Source organism: Leucoraja erinacea, chromosome 4 (assembly GCF_028641065.1).
Source record: "Leucoraja erinacea ecotype New England chromosome 4, Leri_hhj_1, whole genome shotgun sequence".
Taxonomy (NCBI): Eukaryota; Metazoa; Chordata; class Chondrichthyes; order Rajiformes; family Rajidae; genus Leucoraja; species Leucoraja erinaceus.
The window spans coordinates 14035926-14062665 of record NC_073380.1 but is presented as its reverse complement, the minus strand read 5'-3'; the positions used below and the strand labels follow the sequence as shown (position 1 = coordinate 14062665).

The 26740-nt window shown below is 40.0% G+C and overlaps 1 protein-coding gene across 17 annotated transcripts in view; it reads left to right on the top strand.

Annotated features, from left to right (window-relative positions):
• Window positions 1–26740, top strand: part of epb41l3a (erythrocyte membrane protein band 4.1-like 3a) — a 171194-nt gene that overhangs the window by 94843 nt on the left and 49611 nt on the right. For all 17 annotated transcript variants that reach the window (XM_055633729.1, XM_055633724.1, XM_055633725.1 and 14 more), the window contains 6 exons: window positions 4229–4447; window positions 7681–7768; window positions 13739–13891; window positions 18852–18949; window positions 23596–23771; window positions 26267–26487. In XM_055633729.1, coding sequence (XP_055489704.1) covers window positions 4229–4447; window positions 7681–7768; window positions 13739–13891; window positions 18852–18949; window positions 23596–23771; window positions 26267–26487 — 955 coding nt within the window. The remainder of the gene's footprint in view (window positions 1–4228; window positions 4448–7680; window positions 7769–13738; window positions 13892–18851; window positions 18950–23595; window positions 23772–26266; window positions 26488–26740) is intronic.

The window sequence follows — 26740 nt, the reverse complement described above, 5'->3', positions numbered from 1 at the left end:
CTGCAGAGAGAGTTACAGCGGTCAGTATTAAGAGGGAGTTAGATGTGGCCCTTGTGGCTAAAGGGATGGAGAGAAGGCAGGTACAAGATACTGAGTTGGATGATCAACCATGATCATATTGAATGGCGGTGTAGGCTCGAAGGGCCGAAGGGCCGAATGGCCTACTCCTGCACCTATTTTCTATGTTTCTATGTACAACTCTGGTCACATCACAGTGAAGGAGCGTGTATGTAGCCTGGGCATTGAACTGATGGCTGTGGGTCTCTGCTTATGCTGTGTGCCCTGGGGATTCTCACACGCCGCCGTGATGGCTTTTTAATTCTATGTTTAATCTTTATGGAGTTATGTATCTGGTTGCTTTTTTATTTTGGTATGACTGTATGGCAAATCAAATTTCACTGTACCTCGGTACACGTGACAATATAGAATCATTGAACCATAATTATATCTTTATGGTCAAATTATGTTGGAGAAAAGCAAACTGATCATCTGTTGTTGGAATTGGGCGTTATTATTTTCCCACTCAATAACAATTGATCCTGAAGGTGGGCATCTTAATTCCACTTGTAGGCCCAAATCTGCGGCAATGGACATCATAGGATAAGTTGGAAATTCTGCAGCCAGCTAGAAACTAGAACAACACTTAAAATTTAGTTGGTATTGCTCTAGATTCATATTTTACTTCCTGCTATAGAAGCTGATAGAAGAGTGGTAATGAGAGCTTGTCAACACCTTGTAAAACTAAGATTAAATAAATACATAGTATAATATTGTTAAAATGCATTCAGCGTAAAAAGACAGTATTATTGTAAAAGGCAATTATGTTTGAGATGCATATCTCAAATGTGTCTGTTGCTATTATTTGGACTACTTTCTTTCAAACAGCAACTTACATTTTCATCCAATTGTCATTTATGGTTCAGAGCAAAGTGCTGTATGTTCCAGTCAGAGAAGTGGAATTTAAACATTATAGGTTGTATCACAAAAACGAGTTATTTGCAATGACATTCAGCTGGTATATCTAAGATTTTTCAAATTTCTGGCTGTTTGTTGTTGAAATAATGGACAAATAAATTAATTTTGCATTTTTGCCTTTAATAAAAGGCTCTGATATCTGATTTCTGGCCAATATTCAGTTGGTTAACGGTGCAATTTGAACTTCTAGAACTTGGGCATAGTTTAAAGTATCTTTTATCAATTGGCTTTATGTCTTCCTTCAACGGTCATAGTTGATTAAAAAATAAAATTGGAACTGCAATTGTAAGGTAGCTAGCGAAAGTCATTACAAATCATTGAAGGGCTTGTGGCTTTTGGTTTGGATTGTGAGACATGGACACATGCAGCATCTCAAATAGTACCTGGAGTTACAACCAAGGTTATTACTGGCCACAAAAGGATGAATTGGCAGAGTACACTGATGATTGTTGAGCCAGCCACCTTCTATTTGCATGCCTGCCAACTGAGCCAGCCCTTTGATAGAGTGTTGGGAAGTATTGTAGTGGCCTGGTCAAGGTCAGGAAAAGACCGGAGGCCAGGCGGATTCAAAAGAAGCTTTTTAATTCCAACAGTTCAAGAACACACACCGACACTCTTATCTCTACCCCTCGGGAGTCGACCGGTAAACCCCGTGGCAGACCTACGCCCGTGTCCCTGATAGAGCCTACCCCCTGTTGGGAAGTACCTTCATCTTCTGTCCGTTCCTTTGGCCAGCATTCCACACCATTCAGGTGTGGAGGTGAATCCGCACCATTCACTCCTCCACACTGGAAATGTGTGGCAGTAACTCTACTTGCTGCATTATATAAATGAAAGTTTGAAATGGAGTAAATACTCAAACCTGCAAAATATAGGGGAGCCCAGAACAGGTGTCTCAAAACCAGCTAGTAAATGTGGAAATAATTTGTCATTTGCTGGTTTCTGTTCAACTCACACATGCAACTTCATCTTTGTGCAAATTGAGACACATGTGACGGCTGATGATGGAATCTTGAACAAACAGCTGGAGAAGTGTCTTCTGAATAAGGGTCGGAAGTTCGTCTGTCCATTTCCCTCCACTGGTGCTGCCTGACCTGAGATTCTCTGGCACTTTGTGAATTGTTTAATCCCTGTGCACCCTGGGTGTCCATTTTATATGCTGTGTAGAGAACGCGGGAATTGCATAAGCCTGGAATCTCCACAACAGTTGACCACTGGAATATTGGTATCGTACTTGGGAAAACCATCTAAAAGACTACAGTTAGCTACTTGGATAATTTTTAGAGACTACACCAATTTGCGTTGAGGTTATGGCTGGGGAAATTGGAAATAGCAGCAGAAATTTAGGGCTATATTAAGATTTGAAAATTAATGGCAAGATTTGTTGGAAAAATTCAGTTGTCCCCTATTTTAGATGGCAGTTTGTTGGAAATACAATTGAAATTAGGTGAGATCCAACATGAGAGATCACCAGCTCAAACTGCATTATGTAGCATATTAAATAGTTGTATAAAATAGGAGGAGGGAGTTGAAATGGCATGCAACTGGAGCTGAAGATGGCCATTCTGTACAGAACGATCATAAGCTTAAAAAATGTGGAATTAAATTTAGAAGAACCCTTGGAGGCCATGTCACAAGTGCCAAATGCATTAGACAATATTGGATAAGACGCATGTGAGCTCTTCTAGCAATTTAATTTTTACTCCAGATTCCAGCATTTACAGTCTCTCTTTGTCTTGTTTTACATTCCTCATTTGCCGTCGTAGAATTTTATTACATTTTGAATGGCCTGGAGGCATTTTGACGATTTGATCAAAACGTATTGGACTTCTGAATGTTAAAGTAACAAACTAACCAATCTCACTGGTAAAATTGAGTCATGCTTGTGCAAGTTGCCACAGATTTTAATATTTCTCATCTCCAGAAACCTTCAGAGCTGTTTTAACTCCATTAACTGTTTAAATTAGTTAAAGATTTAAAAGTGAATTAATTAAGACTGAAATTAAATAGTAAATAAATCAAAACATTTGAAAGCAAACTAAAAATATGTACAGTCGCCTTAGTCCCTTTCAGTCTTGATGTGGTATCTTCCAACTTCACTTTTCCTATAAGTTCAGCTGTGAAAGTTCTGTGAAGAGCTGCTCCATTTCCGGTACATTGTAATGGAAATGCCAAAATTGCTTCTTTAACAGGAACATGGTGGTAGTTATTTAGCTCACTGCTAATGTAATCCTTCAATGTAGAGAGAGAAATATAAGATTTGTAGTAGTATGGCAATGTAGTTTCCAAACATGTAATTTAAATGTCTGCAATAATGTTTGAGACATCCAACTCTCATCATGTAGTTTGATAAACGTGAATGCAGTTATTGTATTTGGAATCAAAATCTAGTATCAATTATAGCCACTGTATAAACCACTAAATTGATGCAATCTGGCCCACAACTACCCTCTGAGTAAGGAATATATCTTGGAGATAAGACTGCAGATGCTGGAATTCGGTAGAAAAAAAATTAACTGGAGGCACTCAGAGGGTCAAGCAGCATCTGTGGAGGGAAATGGACAGACAACATTTCAGGTTGAAATCCTTAGTTTGGACGGATCCAGAAGAACGGACTCAATTTATCATCACTGATCTGCTGAGTTCCTCTTGCAGTTTGTTGTTTACAATGGGTTTTCCTTACCTGGTTGGGTATGTTACTTTTAGCATTTCCTTGAACTCTTAACAGCCATCTGACGAGGCCTAGCAAAATTGACATTTAAAAAAAATACACCTTGCATATTAACAATTGTTCTAATAAACCGATTTCAACTTTTTTCTCTAAATGCTGTCTTAAAGTGAATAGTGTTTGAGTTGGATGGTTTGATGTCTTAACGATCATCACGCTTAATGTCATTGTTCACAGCAATACTTCACTAAAAGCAAAGAATGTCTTCAGTGCTGAGAAATGTTCAATTTGCAAGAAGGGAATACCTGTAATTTTCTGTGTTACATTACAGTAGTTCAGAATAACCAGTATGGTATCTAAACCAGTCATATACTTGTTTAGACGATAATGATATGATTTTGTGCATATATACCCTTGGATAATTTGGCCATGCAATATAGGCATTTGCTTTCAATCATTTCATGAAGAATATAAATTGTCATTTCCTAACTCTGAAGGTGAGTTCAACTATGAATTTCAGTTGTACCCCAAAATCACACAAATGTTGAAAGATCTCAAGCTTCATTGTCTTTTTCCCCCATGTAGGTACTACCTGTGTCTGCAACTGAGGGATGACATTATCTCTGGGCGATTGCCGTGTTCTTTTGCTACACACGTCTTGCTTGGTTCCTACACAGTCCAGGCGGAACTTGGAGACTATGATCCAGATGAGTACGGCACTGAGTACATCAGTGAGTTTCGCTTTGCTCCGAATGAAACAAAGGAACTGGAAGAAAAAGTGATAGAACTACACAAAAGCCACAGGTATGTCAAACAATGTGATGGCATTTAATCTGATACTTGAAAATTGCCAGGTGGCTTTCACCAAGTGTCTTACAAATGGATCCAAAAATTCAGTCATCAAATCTTGTATGTATTTAGTAAACTCCAATGGGCAAGGCAAGTCACATGCTACTAATAAACCCCAATTCCCTAGAAAACTCAATAAATTGTTGCTTTGACATTTTAACTCTCGTTATCATAGGTGCTCTCCTCAGCATAAGCTGTGTTTACTGTATGAGACCTGTGAATAAAACATTATGGTAATACCCATAATTTCAAATTACAACACTTGTAAATTTCAGATTTTAGCAAATGCCTCCCTTGATATGCTCCTTTCCTAGGGCACTGTCTCATGCCTTTTCATAACTGCATTCATCACCTCCTATGTTAAAAACCCAAACTTGTGACCCATTCATCCTCTGCAGTCAATAACATATATTTATTTGATGCCCCTGACATCAGTCTGAAGAAGGGTCTCGATTCGAAACGTTACCCATTCCTTCTCTCCAGAGATGCTGCCTGTCTCGCTGAGTTACTCCAATGTTTTGTGTCTACCTTCAACATATCTTTAACCCTTATTTCCTCACAATTGTGTTCTCCCATCTCTATATCCCCTGATATTATTTTCTATAATTCTTTAAATCCTTCTCGACCCATTGGTCACAGCACTGATTGTTCTGTTGGACCTCAAATTAGCACTTGTGTTTAGCACAACCATATTCAGTGGTACCATGACCCTATCCTTTCAATCTCCACCAATAAATCAATAAATTCCTACTCAAACAATAAATCAATCAATAAATTACCACTCTTCTGTCCCCATGCCATTGTTGTGTTCATCTATGCAACCTCCTGAAGATTTATCCTAAACCCCTGTGTCACTTGTTTCTCTGACTCTCAGTACCTAGACCTCGGCTTCTGGAAAGTTTTATAGGAAACAGTAATGTAGTTGTTATGCTATAAACTAATAATCTTGAGGCTTCGACCCGGAGAAAATGAGTTCCGATGCAGTCATGGTTAATTGAAATTTAGAATTAAGTTTCTAAATTAGCCATTGCTAGAAAAAGTGACAATGAAATTGTTGGATTTGTATAAAGACATAATACCTTGCTTGTGTATGATTAAAGTCTCATACCGGCATAATTTACACTGAACTGACACACATGGCCTCTTAATTTTGTCGAATGGGGATGTGCATCCCTGATAAGGCTTGTATCCAAAAACTAAAATATTTTTTAAATGTCCTCCACCTAAGTGTACTACTTTTTAACCTTTTTAGTCCAAGCATTCATTGATCCAATCAAAATGCATATTTGCAGCTTAGTCTTTTGCTTATTATATCTCATTAAACCATTTCATACTTTTATCAACTTTGTGATGATTCAAAGTCTTCCCACATCCTTCCTGTCCTCTTCACAGCTAATATCAGTTCTCTACAATTTCCTGTTCACTTATTGTAGATTTGAAAATCTTCCCTTCCCCTGTAGTTCTCAGTCATTATCTCTCCAGTTCCCATTGTCTTTGCACAAAGTATCCAGTGTATCTTTTTTTCTCATTTTGTACAGTGTTCTGAGACTACTTCTGAATGGGAGGGTCACTCTGGTACAGTTTAGGGAAAAGAATTGTGAAAATAACTTATCTTGTGAAAGCAGCATTGTGAAGTGTTAACACTGTGCTGTGGCTGTAGGGATGTAAGCTTTATAATCTAAGGAGCAGACCTCCTAGGTGAACATTAAAACACAAATAATGACAGTAACACATAGGATATGCAGAGTATTCCTTGTGGATAACTTGTCACTGGGCTTCACAGTTGCTAAATACTGTGATATAGAACAGTTTATCAATGGTATTCTGCAATTAATTTGGGGCTCAAAGTAATATGCTCTCTGTGCATTTGTAAATACATTGGAATTATATTGAATAATCAGTAACGATAAGTGATTTTTTTTCCTTAAAGGGCCTGTCCCACTTACGCGTCCTTGGCTTGCAAATTACGCGACCTCGTGGTCGCTTGAGGCGTATGGGCACCGTATGGCCGCGCGGGGCCGGTCCCACTTAGAAGCGCGGAGGGGTATGGAGTTGTGCGGGACCAGTCCCAACATCGCGCGGGCTCCGAAACTTGTAGTGAACTAAATCTTTGCGCGCCAACGGCCTGTCGCGGAACTGACGGCCAAAGGGGACGGGCCCAAGACCCTGGCGTGATGCAACGTCTCACCTTCAGCAGCAGAAGCAGGCAAACGATCGCCGAACTCGGCCTGGGGCTCACGGCCGTTGCGGTCCTGATGCGCCCCCACTTCTACTCCCAGAGCAAGGCCAAGAAAATTGAAGATAGACACAAGATGCAGGAGTAACTCAGCGGGACCGGCAGCATCTCTGGAGAGAAGCAATGGGTGACGATTCGGGTCAAGACCCTTCTTTTCAGACTGAAGAAGTTTCGACACGAAACGTCACCCATTCCTTCTCTCCAGAGATGCTGCCGGTCCCGCTGAATTACTCCAGCTTTGTGTCCATCTTCAAATGATGTCAGTGGCTCCAGACGGCTGTGCGTACGCATGTAATCGCGCCCGACCTTCGCTCAACCGTCTCGGCTCAACGCGACCACGAGGTCGCGTAATTTGAATGTCAAGGACATGTAAGTGGGACAGGCCCTTTACTTTCTATTAAGAGATCTGAAATCTTTCTCTAAATGAATGCACAGTGTGCAGTGATTGAGGCCATAAATAGCATTGCCCTGGGACAGCTTATTGACTACCTGGTAAAATTCAGATGAGACTGATTATTTGACTATTTGTGGCCTGTGTTTCATTTCTCTGAGGATATTACAGTTTCCCCTTTTGCAATGATGAACCAGAGTCTTCAGTTCATCTCACTTGGGAGTTGCATCTGCTGTCAGCTAATCCAGGTATTTTTTGTGTTAGGAAACATGTGGCTCACTTGCCTAGTCCTCAAAATGTAGGTTGGTCTCTCAGTCGGGAATTATTTGTAGGCAAGGCTTTTACATTTCTTTTCTAAGCATAAATATAGCCCATTTGTGCGATTTATATTCTTCTCCAGATGTATAAACTGATTATTTCAGAGGAAGTTATATAGCTTTGTGAGAAAGTGCACACAATTTTAACTGTTTTTTCCTGTTTTTAGATAGATTTATGAAATTCAAAATGTTGCAGTTGATAGGTGAGCAAAATAAAATTCTAATTTTTGCTTGTATATTTTAGGGGCATGTCACCTGCTGAAGCAGAGATGCATTTTTTGGAAAATGTCAAAAAGCTATCTATGTATGGAGTGGATCTACATCATGCCAAGGTACATCAGCAGCTAAACTGTGGGATAGTATTTTGTTTCCATCTCTGCTTGAAGTGACACAACTGATTAACTGTTGGAAATTGTTCTTTGATTTAAAATGAAATACTTGTCAACGGACACTGAGCCAAAGAACCACATTGCTAAGAATAAACTAGAGATGCAGCTGTTTCATTCCACTTGATTGGAACTCTTTTCTGCCTGTCAGTTTAGGTATTTATTAAAATATAAAGACAGATTAGAGAAAGGAAGGAAAGGAACATTGCTTGTATCAATCAGACACCGTAAAATAACTGACACACAGTATAAATGGCATCAGCAATGGTTTGCTATTTAATTAGAAATGTACAAATCGCACAAACGTCTACAACCTGATTAGCCCAAACTCCCCATCATTGCCATCTCTCAGTATAGTCAATTTAATTGTCATTTGGACCCCTGGAGGTCCAAACGAAATGCCGTTCCTGCAGCCATACATTACACACAAATAGACCCCAGACACAACATAATTTACATTTTACATAAACATCCATCACATTGCTGTGATGGAAGGCCAAAAAAAACTTATCTCTCCACTGTAAATGTGTAAAGAATATAGAGCACAACCTGGTTTAAATATAAGGTAGGCAAAATTGCTGGAGAAACTCAGCAGGTGCGGCAGCATCTATGGAGCGAAGGAAATATTTCCTTCACTCCAAGATGCTGCCGCACCCGCTGAGTTTCTCCAGCAATTTTGTCTACCTTCGATTCTCCAGCACCTGCAGTTCCTTCTTGAACACTGGTTTAAATATAGGTGGTTTGTGGGTATATTTTGTATAGATATTTCATGTCGAAGTTTTACAATGCATATATTTTACAGCCGATTAGTCTCTACCTAAGTTTGCCGCATAATCACAAATCAATCTTGCAGACAGGGCTATCTCAAACATTAGCGTCAGCTGTGGTTTGTGTGAGAAGGTTGTCAGTTTAATGCCACTCCAGTAAGGTGTTCAGAAATCCAGTTTAACAATTATCTGTAGGTCAGAGGGATGGCTTTATTGTTTAAGTGTCTGCCTCTTGGATGAGATGTTAAAATGAGATTTGATCTATTGTCTTGGACAGATGGCAAAGATCAGATGCTGTCATTTCAAAAAAGAGTAGGGATGTCACCAATGTGTCCTAGCTGATCGTTAATATCACCAAAACAGATTATTCAGGCATTATCATCTTGCTATATCAGTTCAGTTCAGTTTTAATTGTCATATGTAGGTTAACATAGGGTCAACAGTACAATGAAATGTGTTTGACAGTGTTGATGTTTAATGAATCCAAAGAAAGATACAGCGCTGGAATAACTCGTCTGAAGAAGGATCCTAACCCAAAACGTCACCCATCTATGTTCTCCAGACCAGAGATGCTGTCTGACTTTCCCAGTTATTACAGCACATTGTTTTGGGTTTTTTTGGTAACCAGCATCTACAGTTCCTTGTGCCTCAATGTTGATGAATCCAAGTTGTTTGTCATGTTTTCTATCACACAATCGTGACTGCACTTTATTGTCAGTGCAGCAAGGGTTTTTGTTTATATTCAATCAGAATAAGCATCAAATAATGTGGAATTGGTGACACTGGTTACAGAAAGTACAGCACTTGTTTTTGTCAGCTGAGAGTTGCCATTTTATATTTTGATTTGCTTGCTCTTTGTCTTGGCTAAATTCCATATTTCAGAGACATGAATATATATCAAGATACCATTGCAATTCAACAAAGCTTAAACGTAGTTGCTTCCTTGTACAGTGCATAAGCAAGATGCTTGCTGCTCATCCAGACGGGACCAAGTTGGCTGTTAGTGAGTGAGTTATTTGGCATTGCCCATGAATGATTCCAACTTGAACCATTCACCCTTGAAAGACATTTTACAGACTGACAGGTTAATCATCAATAGGTGACCAAATGCCAGCTTGGTGTTGATGATATATATCATGACCATTTATATCATGGGTCTTGTTCCAGTTGCATTTATAAAGCACATTGAAAATTATGAAGCATCCCTTGGATCCTCACAGATGTGTTATCAGGCAGATGAAAAATATAGCTGATGCAAAATATAATGGACACTGGAAAAAATAAATAAAATATGAAGATGTTGCATCTAAAGAAACAGATTTCATTGATGTGACACGTTTGCAGATGCTGCCTGACTTGTTGAGAATTTCTAGAGTCCTTTGTTTGTATTGTTTGTTAAAACCTGACACCAGGCAGCCTACAGTAGGGGAAGTATCTAAAAGTTTGGTCAAAAGGTAGGTTTTAATAAGTCATTTAAGGAAGAGAAAGTATTTAAGAATGAACTCCAGATGCTGGAAAAATCAAAAGTAAACAAAAAATGCTGGAGAAACTCAACGGGTGATGCGGCATTTATGGAGAAAAGGAGTAGGCGACATTTCAGGTTCAGACTGAAGAAGGTTCTCAACCCGAAAAGTCGCCTACTTTTCTCCAGAGACTTTGCCTCACCCGCTGAGTTTCTCCAACATTTTTAGTCTGCTAAGGAAGGGAAAGCAGTAAGATAGGGAGCAGCAACCGAGCGATGGAGGGACTTGAAAAGTAGGCAAGGCTTTTAAATGTGTCTGTTCTAAACTGGGGTTACTTTAAGTCAGCAAGCATGGGGAAATGGAGGCAAAGGGAATCAGTGGTGCATTGGTTTGGATGAACCACAGTATATGGATGGGGAAGATGGAAAGCAGGCAAGCTGCATATTGGTCATCAAAATTGGACATAATGAGTTTCTTCTTCCTCTTGTGTATGGCGTGCACAGCCTAAAGTTGTCGGACAACTTGTTCTATTTGATTCTTATTTGATTGTGCATACCAGGTTGATTGCATTCTTCGAAACAGGAAGGTTGCAATCTCCCACCCCACGTAATGAGCAATGGTGAGGGTTCAACAGCAATATTTTGACCACCACACTGGTTTTCTGGGCTCAGATTAGTTCAACAATGATATGCTTGAGATAGATTTGTTTAATTTAATTTAGTTTTGTTTACCGTGACGTGTACCGAGGTTATAGTGAAACGCTCTTGTTGTGTGCTGACCAGTCACCAGAAAGACAATAAATGATTACACTCAAGCCATTCACAGTGTACAGATACAAGATTAAGGGAATAATGTTTAGTGCAAGATAGTAAAGTCCGATCAAAGATAGTCTGAGGGTGTTCAGTGAGGTAGATAGTAGTTCAGGACTGCTCGCTAGTTGTGGTAGGATGGTTTAGTTGCCTTTTGTCCTCTTGTCCAATGGGAGAGGGGAGAAGAGGGAGTGGCCAAGGTGTGTCTCTGGAGAGATAGGAGAGGGCGATGCTGCTTGTAATTGTTGGTCCACAGCCTAGTGAGGATTAGGACATTGTAACGGGTAAATAGGGTATCTAGCATTTATTTAAGGATTTTAGGAACAATTGAGATAGCTGACAAATTGGAAGTGTGTTTATAGCCTTGAAACTAGATTAGTCCCAGAGATGTCCGTTCCTCTACAAGGAAGCCAATTGGTCATCACACACACGATGAGCATGTCATTTAAGGGCCTGTCCCAATTGGCGATTTTTGTCGGCGACATATCAGTGTCGCCAAAAGATTTTGAACATTTCAAAATCCAGTGGTGACAAAAAAAATGTTGCGATGCTTGAAAAAACACTGAGCGTCATACGCCATCACGCCGCATCAATTTTTCGGTGAGCCGATACATCAGTCAATTATGCCAGCAGTCGCCGGCAAAATCGCCCTTTAGCCTTTAAGCACTGCGGCTGCCAGGAAAAAAACAACGTGGAATGTCAAGGATGTGGAGCCAACTTCTTCCAACAACAGGAACATGCTTTGACTTTTGAAGCGTTTCCATGGGGTGGGTTCCCGAACTTCAGTTACAGCTGGTTGACTGTGCAATGTAATTGTAGCTGGCACAGACCCCTGAATGTGTGTGTTGTATATTTGTACCTAGCTTCCTCCAAGAAAGACATCTCAAATCACACATCTATTGAGAGCACACATTGACTCACATTTGAATGCAGACTTTTAAAGAGACTCTAGTTGTTGTGCAAGTGAGGGATATTTAAGCTCAAATGGTTTAGCTCCAGTACCTGTGAAATCGAAACCCATTCATGCCCAAGAATGGTGAACAATGAAGTGGGATGGACAAACAAAGGAAAGCATGGAATAGAGAGTCATTGGAGGTGTAGTGAAAGCCAGGAAAATGGGTTTGAATGTGGGAGAGGCTGTGGAAAGAGGAAACGTCAACAAATTAGTGGATTTGTGGCAAAGGAGGCAAACCAAAATGGGGGAAGAATTGGAAAGAAACAGAAAAAGAAGTACAGCATAGGGAACATGAACATACCTGTATTCATCCAGGTGCTGATAAATGTAGAATAGACCATGAGCCTGGAGCAAAAAACGTTCTTTCCCAACAACATGATGTTTCAAGTCAGGACCCATCCTCAGACCATCAGATCCCTTTTCTCCATTAGTCGGAAGAAGGGTCCCCAACTGAAATTTTAACCATCTATTTCCTTTCACAGATACTGACTGACCTGCTGAGGTTATTTTTTTGCATATGATTTCAGCATCAGCAGTCTCTTGTGAATCAAATTTACTGCTCCACAGTGAAAACTCCTCAAAGTCGGCCAAATCAGATATTCTCCTCACTCCCCTCTCCTCACCAGTCTGAAGAAAACAGCTGACCCGAGACATCATCTACCCATTGATCTCCATAGATGCCACCTAAGTTGCTCCAGCAGTTTGTTTTTTTCTAACGAAAAAGACTAGTTTGTTTTTCATTTTAGATCCAGGTATTCCCTTTTGCGGTAGTATTTGATGGCATTTTTTTGGTCCCTTGGTTTTAGGACCTTGATGAGAAAATCATTTTTTACACAGAGAGTGGTGAATCTGTGGAATTCTCTGCCACAGAAAGTAGTTGAGGCCAGTTCATTGGCTATATTTAAGAGGGAGTTAGATGTGGCCCTTGTGGCTAAAGGGATTAAGTGGTATGGAGAGAAGGCAGGGATGGGATACTGAGTTGGATGATCAGCCATGATCATATCGAATGGCGGTGCAGGCTCGAAGGGCCGAATGGCCTACTCCTGCACCTATTTTCTATGTTTCTATGTTTCTATCTGACATGAAATTGGTGGATATTGGATAATGTGGCCGATATGGATGTAGGCTTCAGGTTTTCTGCCACAGTTGCATTATTCAGTCAGAGTAAGCATAGCCATTCAGCAGTATTTATGATGCTAGAAAAATTGAATTGTAGGGCTTCGATGGGCTTGAGTGCATCACTACAGGACCCTACAGCATCCAAAACAATGCCCATTGAATCTGTCATGAAGAACCGGGCAATTAGCTGCTACCTGGACATTAGGAGTGACTGCTGCAATTGATGTAGGGGGTAATCCATTTAGAACGGATATGAGGAAATACTTTTTCACACAGAGAGTTGTGAGTCTGTGGAGTTCTCTGCCTCCGAGGGTGGTGGAGGCCGGTTCTCTGGATGCTTTCAAGAGAGGAAATTAGATAGAGCTCTTAAAGATAGCGGAATCAAGGGATATGGGGATAAGGCAGGAACGGGGCACTGATTGTGGATGATCAGCCATGATTACAGTGAATGGCTGTGCTGGCTCAAAGGGCCAAATGGCCTACTCCTGCACCTATTGTTCATTGATGTAGAAAATGGTGGACTGGTTTCTGGGTACAACCAATTCCCAGGTCTTGAGTTAGAAACTAGTTTCGACTGAACCCTGACAGAACTATTGCACTTCGTTTCAATGTCCTGTAAGCTTTTCAACACTGAGATTCCTGATAGACCTGCATACAATTTCAGACCATTACTGTTATGTGAATGTGGACAAAATGTACTCAACGGTACCATAATATTTGCATGAAATGTTATGTTCAGTGATAACTAAAATTACATTGGGTTCAAGAAATATTGTCAGTGTTTTATTATTCTGCTTTTCAAGGATTCAGAAGGCGTTGATATTATGCTTGGTGTGTGTGCCAGTGGGTTACTGATCTACCGAGACCGCTTGAGAATAAACAGATTTGCTTGGCCCAAGGTTCTCAAGATCTCGTACAAAAGGAACAACTTTTATATCAAAATCCGGCCCAGTGAAGTAAGTTCAAATGTGAGGTTTGGATCTTGTATGTATATCTTTATTGTCATTTCCTGAGTATTCACATACCCAGAGGAAACAAAAAAACGTTGCTCAACCAGTGTCCATTCAGTGTGCATTAAAAATAAATAGAAATAAAAATACATATATCATGAACAAATTAACACTCTACTAAACATCAACAGGCGTTCCGATCGGCAGTGGCACGACAGTGGCTCTGCCGCAGTGTGTCCAGGTTGGTGGTTGGTGCCCGATACTTTAGCAGGGGGCAAAGTCCGTTTAGCAGTCTTATAGCCTGCGGGAAGAAGCTGAGGAGCATCCTGCTGGTTTTGCAGCTAATGCTCCTGTACCTCTTCCCAGATGGCAGGATGGAGAATATGTGATGCGATGGGTGGTAGGGGTCTTTGATAATGGATCTATTTTGGTCACTACAGTAGTACTTGCAACAAAAATAAAATACAAACAAGATTTAGTTAATTAAATGAAATGCTGTCTAGATTCACTGAAAAGGGGCATTATATTTTCTTTATGACAGAAGGAGGCGATTTGACTCCACTGACGTGCACAGCACAGAGCAATCCCATTCCTCACTAGTTTTCTCTTTAGCTCATCTCTCTATATTCCAAATAGTTTCCACTTGCCTATACACTAAGGGCAGTTTACAGTAGCCAATTACATTACTAACCCACATGTCTTTGGGATGTGGCAGGAGACTCTAGAACTAGGGAGAAAATAATGTGATTACAGGGCGAGAATGTAAACTCCACAGACAACATTGGAGATCTGATTTGAACCAGGCCATGAGCTATGAAGCAGCAGCTGTGCTAGCTGTGTCCCAATCTCTGAAATGTACAGCATAGAAGCTGCCCATTGAGTTCTGTAGGCCACTAAACAAATATCCCACTATAATTCCCTCCAATGTTATAATAAGGAATCTTTACTCGTATGGATATGCATTAGTTACAATAGCATTGTCTCTGTTCGTGTGACTTGTTTAGAATTGCAGTTTTAATCGATATGTTACTTAATGCAGTGCTCTTCCACTTGTGTGAAGGATGTATTGAACATTAATTACTCAAAATACAGAATAAGTTAATATTGTTAATTAACTACCCTTTGCTGCAAGAGGTTGATTTTCTAGCTGTCACAATCTGGATTGCCTAAAATATCTTGTGAATATATTTTTTTCGTAGCTTTGAAGGGATCCATTTCAATTATTTCTAGTGAGATATTCATGGTTTTAAACTTCATATTTTGAGATATGTGACAAATAGCCAAAGCAAGAAGCAGAAGGGCTCAGTTTTTAGTTTGATTGTGAGACATTCCAGTGGCCTAGATCCAGAGGGAGAATGCTGGCAGTTCTGTGTGCAGCTGCAGGCTTCTGCCTACCTAATGCCAGGATAGTTGGGATTTACGTTACCCCACAAGTCATGAAACTGCAGACAGCTATTCCCTGGCCTGCCTTTAATTGCACTCTGTTGAGCTCCTCATCACTTGAACAACTTATGCATCAGGCTTGCAACTGGAACAGAAGTTTTATTATTTTCAATAGGAGAAAATGGCTGGCAGGGGACTAGGAATTTCTATTTTTAATCTTTTAAATGGCTAGGATTTAAAAAAAATATTTTGAACTGTTTGGAATTTTATGTCGTTTGGTTTTATTTCCGTAATAATTTAACAGTTTGAAAAATGCTCAGTATCATTTACTAGTTATATGGCTTATGACTGCTTCTCATACCACTCGACTATGTGCGGCTCTTTAGATCACATGAAGATCCTGCCACTGAGGATAGGGCAAGTTTCTTTGAGTAACCTTTCACTGAGGAAGCCACAAGATGTTGAAAATGTTTAGTGGGTCAGCAATGAGAAAGAACAGTACACCAAAATAGCAAATTTTGGGGCAATGTGAAGCCAATTTTGAACCTGCTCTATATATTGCTGCAGAAAAAAAATACTCACAGATATTCTGGTGTCCATCTAAATTAATACAGTTGTCATTACAAAATTCAAGGCATGCAGACCACAACATGCTATTTTGATGCTTTCCACCAATCCTGCTTAATAAGAACATTTGAACAAGAATTATTTTGAAAGCCTGTTTATCAAGGCCCTTTGCAATATTGGTGAACAGACAACACAATTTAATAGACAAAATACATTCACAACAGATCATTACAGAATAGTTCTTAGTTTTTTTCATTCCATAGTTCAGTGCCAATCACTTTGGATCAGTGCCAATTATTTTTGTTTGTATTTTGAGTGGCTGACTGCCAGCCTCACATTTTGCATTTTAAAACTGGCTGCAAATTATTTTTTGGCAGTTCGGTAGGATGAATGGTAGACTACTTCCTGGTGCAATGATAACATTGTGGCATGTTCTATTTTATTTTATATTTTGATTAGCAATTCATCAATCTTTACCGTATAGGCCAATTCTAAATGAACAAGTATAATGCTATCATAAAATGTTAGTTTTATATTCGAAGAATTTGTAACAGTGTCAAATTCATACAAACGCAAATATTTTGAAATTTGGTACCAGTAATAATCTTATTTATAAAAAATGGAGACCATATATATAATAGGTTTTCATTGAAAACTATGTTTCCAAACTTTTTGCCTATTCACCCTTTATCATTTTATAAGCAAACGGCATGTAATTAAGAGACAAAAACTGAAGAGTGCAAGTTCACAAATTGCATCTTTGCTACTTGTTTGGAAGTGAAAGAGTGGCCATCAATCAAGAATTTGGTTCCAAATCCAACAAAATTTCAACTGAAGACCATGATTAGAAGGAAATTTAACTGGGCAGTAACTCAAAATTGGCAGTTGTGCAATGCTAGCTCACCTGATATCTGGGCTTTTTGTTTTCTATTAAATAAAATACAGACGAGAGTTGATCATGCAATGCAATTCCAGCTGCCCTTTTTATATTTTGAAATGCCACTAAACTACTTTTTGCCCTATTCCTTGTAGTGCATCCTTAAAAGCGATTTTATTTTCACAAAATGTACCCAATGAACTTCCACCTAACTCGCAGTCCTAGATTCATGCAGCACAGAAACAGGCCCTTTGGCCCAACCTGCCCATGTCAACCTCGATGCACCGTCGACACTAGTCCCGTCTTTCCATGTTTGGCCCAGATCTCTCTAAACAGTTCTTATTCATGTACCTGCAGGGGCGGAAATCGCTGTCAAAACATGGGGGGGGGGACACTTTCTTGGCGGCCGCACACGCACACACACGCGAGGCTTCGGCCGTGGGCCCTGTGGATGATAACATCGGGAGCTGACCTGGTTGGTGACCGAACTCCAGCAACAGCAGCTTCGTTCACCCCGAATCGTGGGGCTTCAATTGGCCCGTTCGCGGGGCCTTTCATCGCCTGGCGGGGCTTCAACATCGGGAGCCTCGATCGCCTCGATGCAGCAATTTGACAACGGGACGGTGGAAGATCCCGCGGCCGATTTTAAGCCACGCCAGGCGATGACAGGCCCCGAGAAAGGGCCGATTCAAGATCCGCTCTATGATCTTTGCTCCACCTGCTCCCTCCTCCGATCACCGCGCTCTATCCTCAGTCCCCCCCAACTTCCACCTCTCTCCGACACCTCCCTCCTCCAATCAGCCCGCTGAATCATCATGGTTCCCCCCCCCCCCCCCCGCACTGCCAGCTCACCTACGTCTCTCTCGTCCAATCGGCACCCTCGATCATCAGTCCCACCCCCACTGTCTCGCGGAAAGCAGAGATTTTTAAGAGATTTTTCTTCACCGAATTTCAAAATCCGGATTACAAAACATGGGGAGGGTTGTCCCCCACCTCTTAAAACATAGAGGGGGCATGTGTCCCCTGTCTCCCCGGGATTCCCGCCCATGCATGTCCTAAACAGTTAATTTTATTTTTGCATCAAGCCTTTTATGAAGTGGTTTCTATATTTAGAACATTAAGTTTGCATGACAGAGCACCTTGATGTTGCAAGCACACACTAGAAATGCTTGAAGTAGTTGCATGTCACCACCAATGTGCTGCTAAGTCCCTTATCCGTCCTTAACAAATGCCTTCCTAAAATAGTACTGCTCTTTTCTATCCTGTACAGTGAAAAGGACAAGTAGTTTTTATTGCCATAATCTTTACTCATGGGTGGTCAACAAGAAGTTAAATATCATTAGCACTCATGAACTATATTTAAAAAAACAAACATATAATGAATCACGCATCTTCCTGGGACTTCAGAGAACATTGTTAAGGTACAGATGTGCCAATATCTTGAAGGCAGAAATTGTTGCAGAAATCCACTCTTTAAGCAGGGTTCCTACATTTTTTGTGCCTCTTTTGGGACATTGTAGCATTGTTCAATTAGATGACCCACTAAGTGCATAGGAATTGTGGACGAAGAGAATGACCTAAATTTCTGGGCACATAATGAATGACATAACTAAACCTCAGATATAAGGAATATGGTGAAAAGTATATTTCCCCTTTCTTTCCTGCAACAGGAAGAGGTGGGTGAGATGTACTTTATCTTATAAACTGCAGCCAGTGGAGGGCATTATTTCACCATTACACCATGAGGATTTCCAACCCAATGCTTACAATTGTTTAGATACATCTGCAGGCTCAGGTGACAGTTCAAAGATATTTTACAAATCTTAAAGTAGATATGTTTCTCATTAATTTGTGAGATAGATAGGTACGGAAACATTAAAACAATGTAAGGGCAAATGTTGAGGATGTTATAATGATGTTATAATAATCAATATAATTAGAGAAAATGCATAGAAGGAAGTGATTGATTTAGGGGAGACTAGGGTTTCGGCCTGAAACGTTGCCTATTTCCTTCGCTCCATAGATGCTGCTGCACCCGCTGAGTTTCTCCAGCATTTTTGTGTACCTACAATATCCTAGTTATGCTATAATATTTTTTATCAACTTCTCAACATTTGTGTCTCTGTTTTTCCCTCCTAGCATGAACAGTTTGAAAGTACCATTGGATTTAAACTTCCAAACCATAAAGCAGCAAAAAGGTTGTGGAAAGTGTGTATTGAGCATCACACATTCTTTCGGTGGGTATAAGTTGTTTTTTTGACATGAAAAATGACATGTAAAAATGACTTCAGCCAAGTTGTTTTAAGTTATTCGAATTCTATGAAACAGCAATAGAATACGAGTTGGATCTGACATAATATCTAAATGCACTTATCACCAAGCACAATGTTCTTTATAATGTTGTGAACAAAGTTAATGAAGACTTGAATTATCACAAATTTCCCTTTGTTGCACTAACTTAATTTGCTTTACACCTCCAAAAATAATTGAATTTATTGGTGTAAGGCATGAAATATTGTTGTAAATCATGGCTGATATAAATGTTCAGATATTTAACTTGAAATTTGGTGTACATTAAATATAACCCAAGATGATTAATTAGAATCAATGTTTCATCATCCAATCCTGCCATAATTGCAGTAGTGGATCTGTGTGTCAAAGTGCGCAGCAATGGATTATCATATTGGTTGTTGACCTCAGGGGGGCGACACAAATTATCAATGGAACTGCTGGAGATATGATAGAAAGCTTCAAGTTCCCAAACATCCATTCATCAGTAACCTAACCTAACCCTTACACACTGATCCGGAGATCAAGAAAGCGCATCAGAATATTTACTTCCTTAGCCATCTGAGAAGGTTCAGCGTGTGCACAAAGATTTTCCTAAACTTCTGCGGATGCATTGTTGAAATATCAGATGGGATGCATCTCATTTTGATGGGAAAATATTCTGATGGGATTGTTAGGAAAGGTATGGAGGGACACAAAGAGCTGGAGTAACTCAAGGGACAGAGGGATATTGGCCAAATGTGGGCAAGTGGGACTAGCGTTGATGGGGCATTTGGTTGGCATGCACAAGCTGGGCTGAAGGGCCTGTTTCCTTGCTGTATGACTCCATGACTTAGCTTGGTAAGGAAACAACTTGGTCTTGACCGCCTGAACCTGCAGGGAGTGGTGAACACAGCCCAGTCCATCACACCCTTGTCACTTCCTTCTATCCAGTACATGGCATTAGGTTGGCTGGAGATATAGACAAGGATGCCTGCCACCCTGGAATTCCATTTTTATCCTCTGGGAGAAGATACAGGAGTTTGAAAGCCTGGATGTCCAGACTAAAGATCAGCTTTGAAGGTAGGCACAAAATGCTGGCATAACTCAGCGGGACAGGCAGCATCTCTGGAGAGAAGGAATGGGTGACGTTTCGGGTCGAGACCCTTTTTCACTGAAGAAGGGTCTCGACCCGAAATGTCACGCATTCCTTCTCTCCAGAGATGCTGCCTGTCCCGCTGAATAACTCCAGCAGTTTGTGTCTACCTTCGATTTAAACCGGCATCTGCAGTTCTTTCCTAAAGATCAGTTTCTACTGCTCTCAGACAGGAGTCAATCACTTATTTTACACCCCTTCCTAGAGATGCTGCCACATACTCTTCCTCTTACCTTTATCTCAATCGGTTATTCTGTTACTGCACTTACGTTTATTTGCTTCCGATTGAAATCAATTCTTTGCATCATTATGCTGTTTTGAATTTGTATCTATTGTTGCATCTGTCATGAACGTGTATACTGTGTACTCTAAACTTCATGCGAACAATGAGGAATTTCAATGCACCCTGGGCTCTGCCCACCACGCCCCGCAGGTTCAGGTGGTCAAGAGCAGAGCAGTTGCTATACCAGGCAGTGAGGGCATTTATGACAATAAACCAGTCGGAAATGCCAGACGTATTTTCACTTTCTGAATTTGTAGTGTATCAAAAGTCTGAAATTAGTTGCCTTAATGTGATTATTATTATTATTATTATTATTATTATTATTATTATTATTATTATTGTTCCAGCATAACTGCACACAGAGTTCGTAGAGCAATAGTTTATTATGATTTGTTTTACAAGTCTGATGTGAGCAATGACACCAAAAGTGGAGAAAGCTCAGTGTCAGCCTGTTGGAAGCAGACCACTGAATGAGCAGAAATAGTGGCCTAGATTTACAAGTAGATTTAGGAAATTTGTTAATGCCTGGATTAAATAACACATTGTGAGAAATGTCCAGTTAGGAAACAAAATTACAAGCGAAATTTGGTTAGACAACATTCCACAAAAGATCAATGATTTCTAGTAAAGAATATAAATTTGGTGTTACTGAAGATCCAAATGTGCTCTCCAGATATGCGGGCCCATCCCGCTGAGTTACTCCAGCTTGTTGTGTCTATCTTCGGTTTAAACCAGCATCTGCAGTTCCTTCCTACACATTGTTGTATTTATATCCAAGTTGATAAATTAATGAAGACAAATACAGGCGCTCCCGAACTTGCGTACCACTGATCCTTGCATAGGTCAGATGTTACATAAGTCTGAAACAGAAATTCTACTGCATGCGCAAAACATTAATTATTCTCACTATGTATGTATAATACTGCACAACAGACCCTATAATGAATGGAAAATTATCTAATCTGAAACTGTGGCAATACCTAAAAACTATAAAAGGCCTGTCCCACTTGGGTGACCTAATCCGCTAGTTCTGGCGAGTTTGCCCTCGACTCATGCTTGCAGCATGGTCGACACGAGGTCGTAGGAGGTCTTCCTAACTCTCTTCTTCCTAACTCTCTTTCATGCTCGAGAGTGGTCCCCGCGTACTCGAGGCCTCAGCTAGGTCGCGACTTTTTTTTCAATATGTTAAAAAATCCCCTCGAATAAATAAAGGTTGCCATGGAAAAAATCAATACTTTTTTTATTCGTAGGTTTGGACGTAGTAGGTCGGCATGTTAGTCGTATGTAATCGTGGGTAGTCGTAGATAGTCTTCATCATAGTCGAAGGGAGGTCGAAAGAGATCGAAGAAGGTCGTCTTCACTCTCCACTATTCGGTGTCCAATTTTCCCGAAGTTAGTCGTAGCTAGTCGTAGCTGGTCTTCAACATAGTCGAAGGAGGTTGAAGGAGGTCTTCTACTCTACATAGTCGAAGGAGGTCTTCAACATGTCATATTTTCAAACTCTTCTAAACTGGCCAATTAGGTCGCCCAAGTGGGACAGCCCCATTAGTTTGCACAAGGAAGTAGAAACTGTTGAGACAATTAATGGGCATGTCATTATATTTTTTAAACAGAATTTATTCTTCTTTTAATCCTAAATTTATACTTTAGATGCAGTTTATTTATGGACTTCTTTGGACCATATTTTACACAATAGCTATGTGTTTGGACCTGTGGATGAATAAATTTAGTTAATGCTATTGAGCTTGCAAAACCTGATATGCAAACCTACCCAAAAAATTAGTTTGCCGATTAAAAACAGCTTCCAACAATGCCAGAGAATTTAGTCACCACAAATAACAGGTACAGCTGCAGTCAACTGTCGGAGGGCTGTAGCAAAGTCTAAATTTACAAAACTAAGTCCAATGTGCCAAATATAAATATATAATGTCACGGACTGTTTAATAATGAGTTAGGACAATGACTCTGGCAAGTTCAGCCAGACACTGTCGACAGACCAAAAACCTACTGTGGATGCGGAGGCCACTTAGGAGCTGCGACGTAGAGACCACTTGGTCGCACCCACAAGAGCAGCCGACTAACTTACTGAAAAAGTTGCATGTAGTGGCAGTAACGCACCACTACCAAGATTTCCGATAAGCGCAACTCTTGAATAAAGCAGTGGGCTTAGAGAACTCCTTAAGTAAGTGCAAGTTTATGTAAGTCATCTATTACACAAGTCGAGGAATACCTGTAGAAATGCATCCAAGGGCACCAAGCCATTTCCATCCACGAATGCCGAATAATATTTGCCTAAACCATTTTCGTGCCCTTAACAAGTAAAATATATTTTTTTTTCTTTTGGATGTTAGTGATATTTTCTGCTCAAATACCACTACTTTAGTATTTAAGAACAAGTTATTCAACAATGAGCTTCTTGGTGTAACCATTTCACTGTGTATCCTGTGGTATACCCAGTGGTATTGCAGAAAAGGAAAAATGTGGTACCCGAGTGTGCAATGGAAGATGCATTTTGAGGAAGGCTTTGCAGATTGAATAGCATCTATTCATAAACTATTGCACCAGTTGGGCAGTGTTTTGTGAAATATATGAAGTCACCACTTCAAGACGTAATTTATTTAATAATTTGGCACAGTATGTCACAAATGCTGCAACCAATTTATGCACAATAAGATACCTCTAGACAAGAAGTGATTCATTAGCTGATTTGTATTTTCTGGTGCTCAGGAAAGGCTGGATATTATGAAAATATATTTTATTGAATGAAGGTACCATCTTTGATCTTTTGCCTTAGCAGGCAGAAAGGAGGTATAGAAACAAAAAAATATTCATTTGGCTCTTCATACTTGTTCTTCCATTCAGTTTAGATTTATGGAGGGTGGACACTGAAGCACTATGAAGGAAATATTGGGGAAGACTTGATATATATTCTGTATGGTTATTGCAACCTTTGTATTTTCAGATTTACAGCAATGTATCCATCTCCTCAGCTCATTCCCCCAAATATCAGAACCTGACATTGCCAAATGATTTGTGCTGGTGCAATGAATTCTGAAAATAATTATATGATTATAGTTTATTTTCAACCTTTGTACAATCACAATCAATTTGAAGTATATTGTTAATGGAATAGAAGGTGATCAATTTTTTAAAAATTGCCAATTATCTGTTTGCAGATTAGTTTCACCTGAGCCGCCTCCAAAAAAATTCCTTACTCTAGGATCAAAATTCCGCTACAGTGGAAGAACACAAGCCCAGACTCGGAGAGCCAGTTCCCTTATAGATCGCCCAGCACCATACTTTGAACGTTCTTCCAGCAAACGTTACACCATGTCACGCAGCTTAGATGGAGGTAAGGAAACTGAGTTTCAATCTGTCGTGGAATTTTTTCTCTTTAATGAAATTGCTTGATTGTTCACAAAGTTAGTTAGTGTGCAATTTCAGTTCAAAATAATTAATAAGGATTTTGTTTATTGGGGAGGGAAAGTGCACTTAGAAGAGAAAATGCTGTGGTGAGTGTTAGTAATGGGGAAGCTGTGAGTTCAATTGTGTTTTTGAATAAAATATTTATGGGTTACTTCCAGCAAGCTGTAATAAGTCGAATTAAGTCATTGTAATCAGAACATATTAGTTGCTGATCCAGAATGCCAACTTGGTCTGCCTGGCCAAGGTGGGACGAAGGACCTGGTTCCATGCTAAATAGCTCAATGACTCCATCCCGAATGGTATTTCTAGAGAGGTGAAACTAAATATGATCTTGGGAAGAGCAGCAATAGAGGGTAGGTGGTAATTAGACCACTCTAAACCCATTCCACATTTCAAGTTGGGTACTCTAACTCGAACGGTCGAAACCACTTCAATATAATGTAAGCTCTCTTGCTGCTGAGTACAACTGCTTGACAGCACATTTTTTGTACAGCAATTGAAGGTTCCAGTGTATAAGAGCTGTGTAGGTGTGATGTTTTTTTTCCAATTGAATTAATCAGCCTTTCTCTGCAAAGATAGATACGTAGAATTGTGGGTGCAGATCATCTGTAATCTAGTAGAAGGATGAAATATATTCGAGGGACTCGATAGTCTATTCCAGTTCACATAATCCTATCGATAGTAATTCATATTTTGGATTCAAATTCCCAACCTATGAAGTTTCCATAGTTTCTCTGTGTAAACCTTTAGTCATGTGACTTTTTCATGATGCGAAGATGCCGTGTTCTGACATTGTGTGTAATAATACAAATCCACCATGCCTAAAACCCATGTATCTGCTGGATTTGGAATTTTATCTCCAAGATCAGATTCTTTCAGCACACTTGTAACTGAACTCCTTCAATTGTAATCACCTGTAGCACATTCTAATTTGTCAGTCAGCTTATGAAAATCTATAAAATCTGAAGAGACTGGAAATCTGAAATAAAAACAAAATGGTGGAAATACTTAGTTGGTCTGGCAGCATCTGTGGAAAAATAAATAAATTGACACTTCCAATCCAAGACACTTGACCAGACTGGTAATTCTAAGTTGCAGAGAAGGTGGTGAGAGACTGGAGAGAATAAAAGGAATACCTGCGATTGAGTGAGGCCAGGTGAATAGGGCAATTGGAGGCTGATGACGCTTCGTTGTGTTATGAGAAAGAAGTAATGAGGGTAGGTGGGAATCGGACTACTCTTAATATACCACACTTCAAGTTGTGTACTCTATCGTGTTTGGTCGAAAGCACTTCACTACAATGTAAGCAGTCTTGCTGCTAACTACAACAGATTTACAACAAGAAATGGGTATTATTCTTTATAAAGTACTTGAAGGATCTAAGGATCGCTGTTCTAATTGAGCGAGAGAAAAAAACAAAGGCAAAATCATAGGTGGAGGACCAGCTAAAATGTGCACTTCTGATGCATACCAAAAGAGTAGCCTAGCCCTTCGAGCCTGCAGCCATTCAATAGATCATGGCTGATCATCCAACTCAGTATCCCGTACCTGCCTTCTCTCCATACCCCTGATAGCGCTGAAGGACCCAGGTTAACTCCCCTTAAATATAGCCAATGAACTGGCCTCAACTACCCTCTGTGGCAGTAGTTCCAGAGAGATTGCGTGAAAAAAGTTCTTCTCATCTCGGTTTTGTAAGCTGTGACCCATGTATTCTCTTCCTGCATCTAGCTCTAGTGACCCAGGTTCATCCTCTTGGGTGCTCCCAGTATGGAGATTGCACATTCTCCTTGTGACTGCATGTATTCTCTCGTGCTCTAGTGCCCACCTGGATCCCAAAGACATGTGGATTGGTAGATTAAATAGCTGCTGTAAGTTGCCCCGAATGTAGGTAAGGGGTAGGATCTGAGAGGCTTTGATGGGCAAATGGAACAAATAAAAATTGGGATATGTGTAGATGAGTGAGTGATTGATGGTCAAGTCTGCTGAAGGGCCTGCTTCCACGCTGTATATGTCTCTGACCTAAATTTGGAGAATTTGATACTGAATCACGAAGGCTGCAATCCGTCCATAGTGAAAAATGAGTTGTTAATCCTCAAGCTTGCTTTATGTTATGTTAAATCTGCAATCTAAATAGAAATTGTTTGCTGTAGTTGCTACCACGAACCAAGAAAGCAAGTGTGTTTAAGTGACCTTGGATTATCAAAACTGAGCCAAATATTTCCTCTCCAACATCCAAAATTCCTGGGGGCATTACTAAATAACTGACAAACAGGCAAGAGGTCTGGGTGGCTTTGGATGGTGTTTGGATACCTCTTGTCTAGAGTTACTAAGATCAATTGTAACGACGATTGCTAGCCTGGCAAGCAAATGCCAATTGATTCACGAGTCCAGACTGCTGAATTACGTTTTGTGTCCTTAAAGCCTCGGTCACCGAAAATCATGAGATGCTTATAAAAGACTCCATTTCGGCCTCAGAAGTGGCTACTGGCCATTATGGTGCAGCCAAGAGCCTAGTGTCAACCAATTTAATAACCACAGTGACACCAGAGAAGAAGGCAGAAGAGGAGAAGGCAGAGGAAGAGGATAAGAAAGCAAAGACTGTCATCACTCCATTACTCACACCAGCCAAGCATGAAATTAAGGTAGTGTGCACTGGGGCATGAAATAAATACGTTAGGTGTACTGGTAATTAAAAAAAACTACAGATACAAAAATCAAGAAACAAAATGTAATATTGAACATTAATTGATTCTCATGAAATTAGAACAAATTATTTTGCTCCAATGTAAGAAGTATATGTTTTGAGTATAACCAATTAGAACAAAAATGGTCGAATACATAGTTTTAAGTTGACTTCTCTAATTATGAAAGAAAATAACTGTGAGCATATCAAAT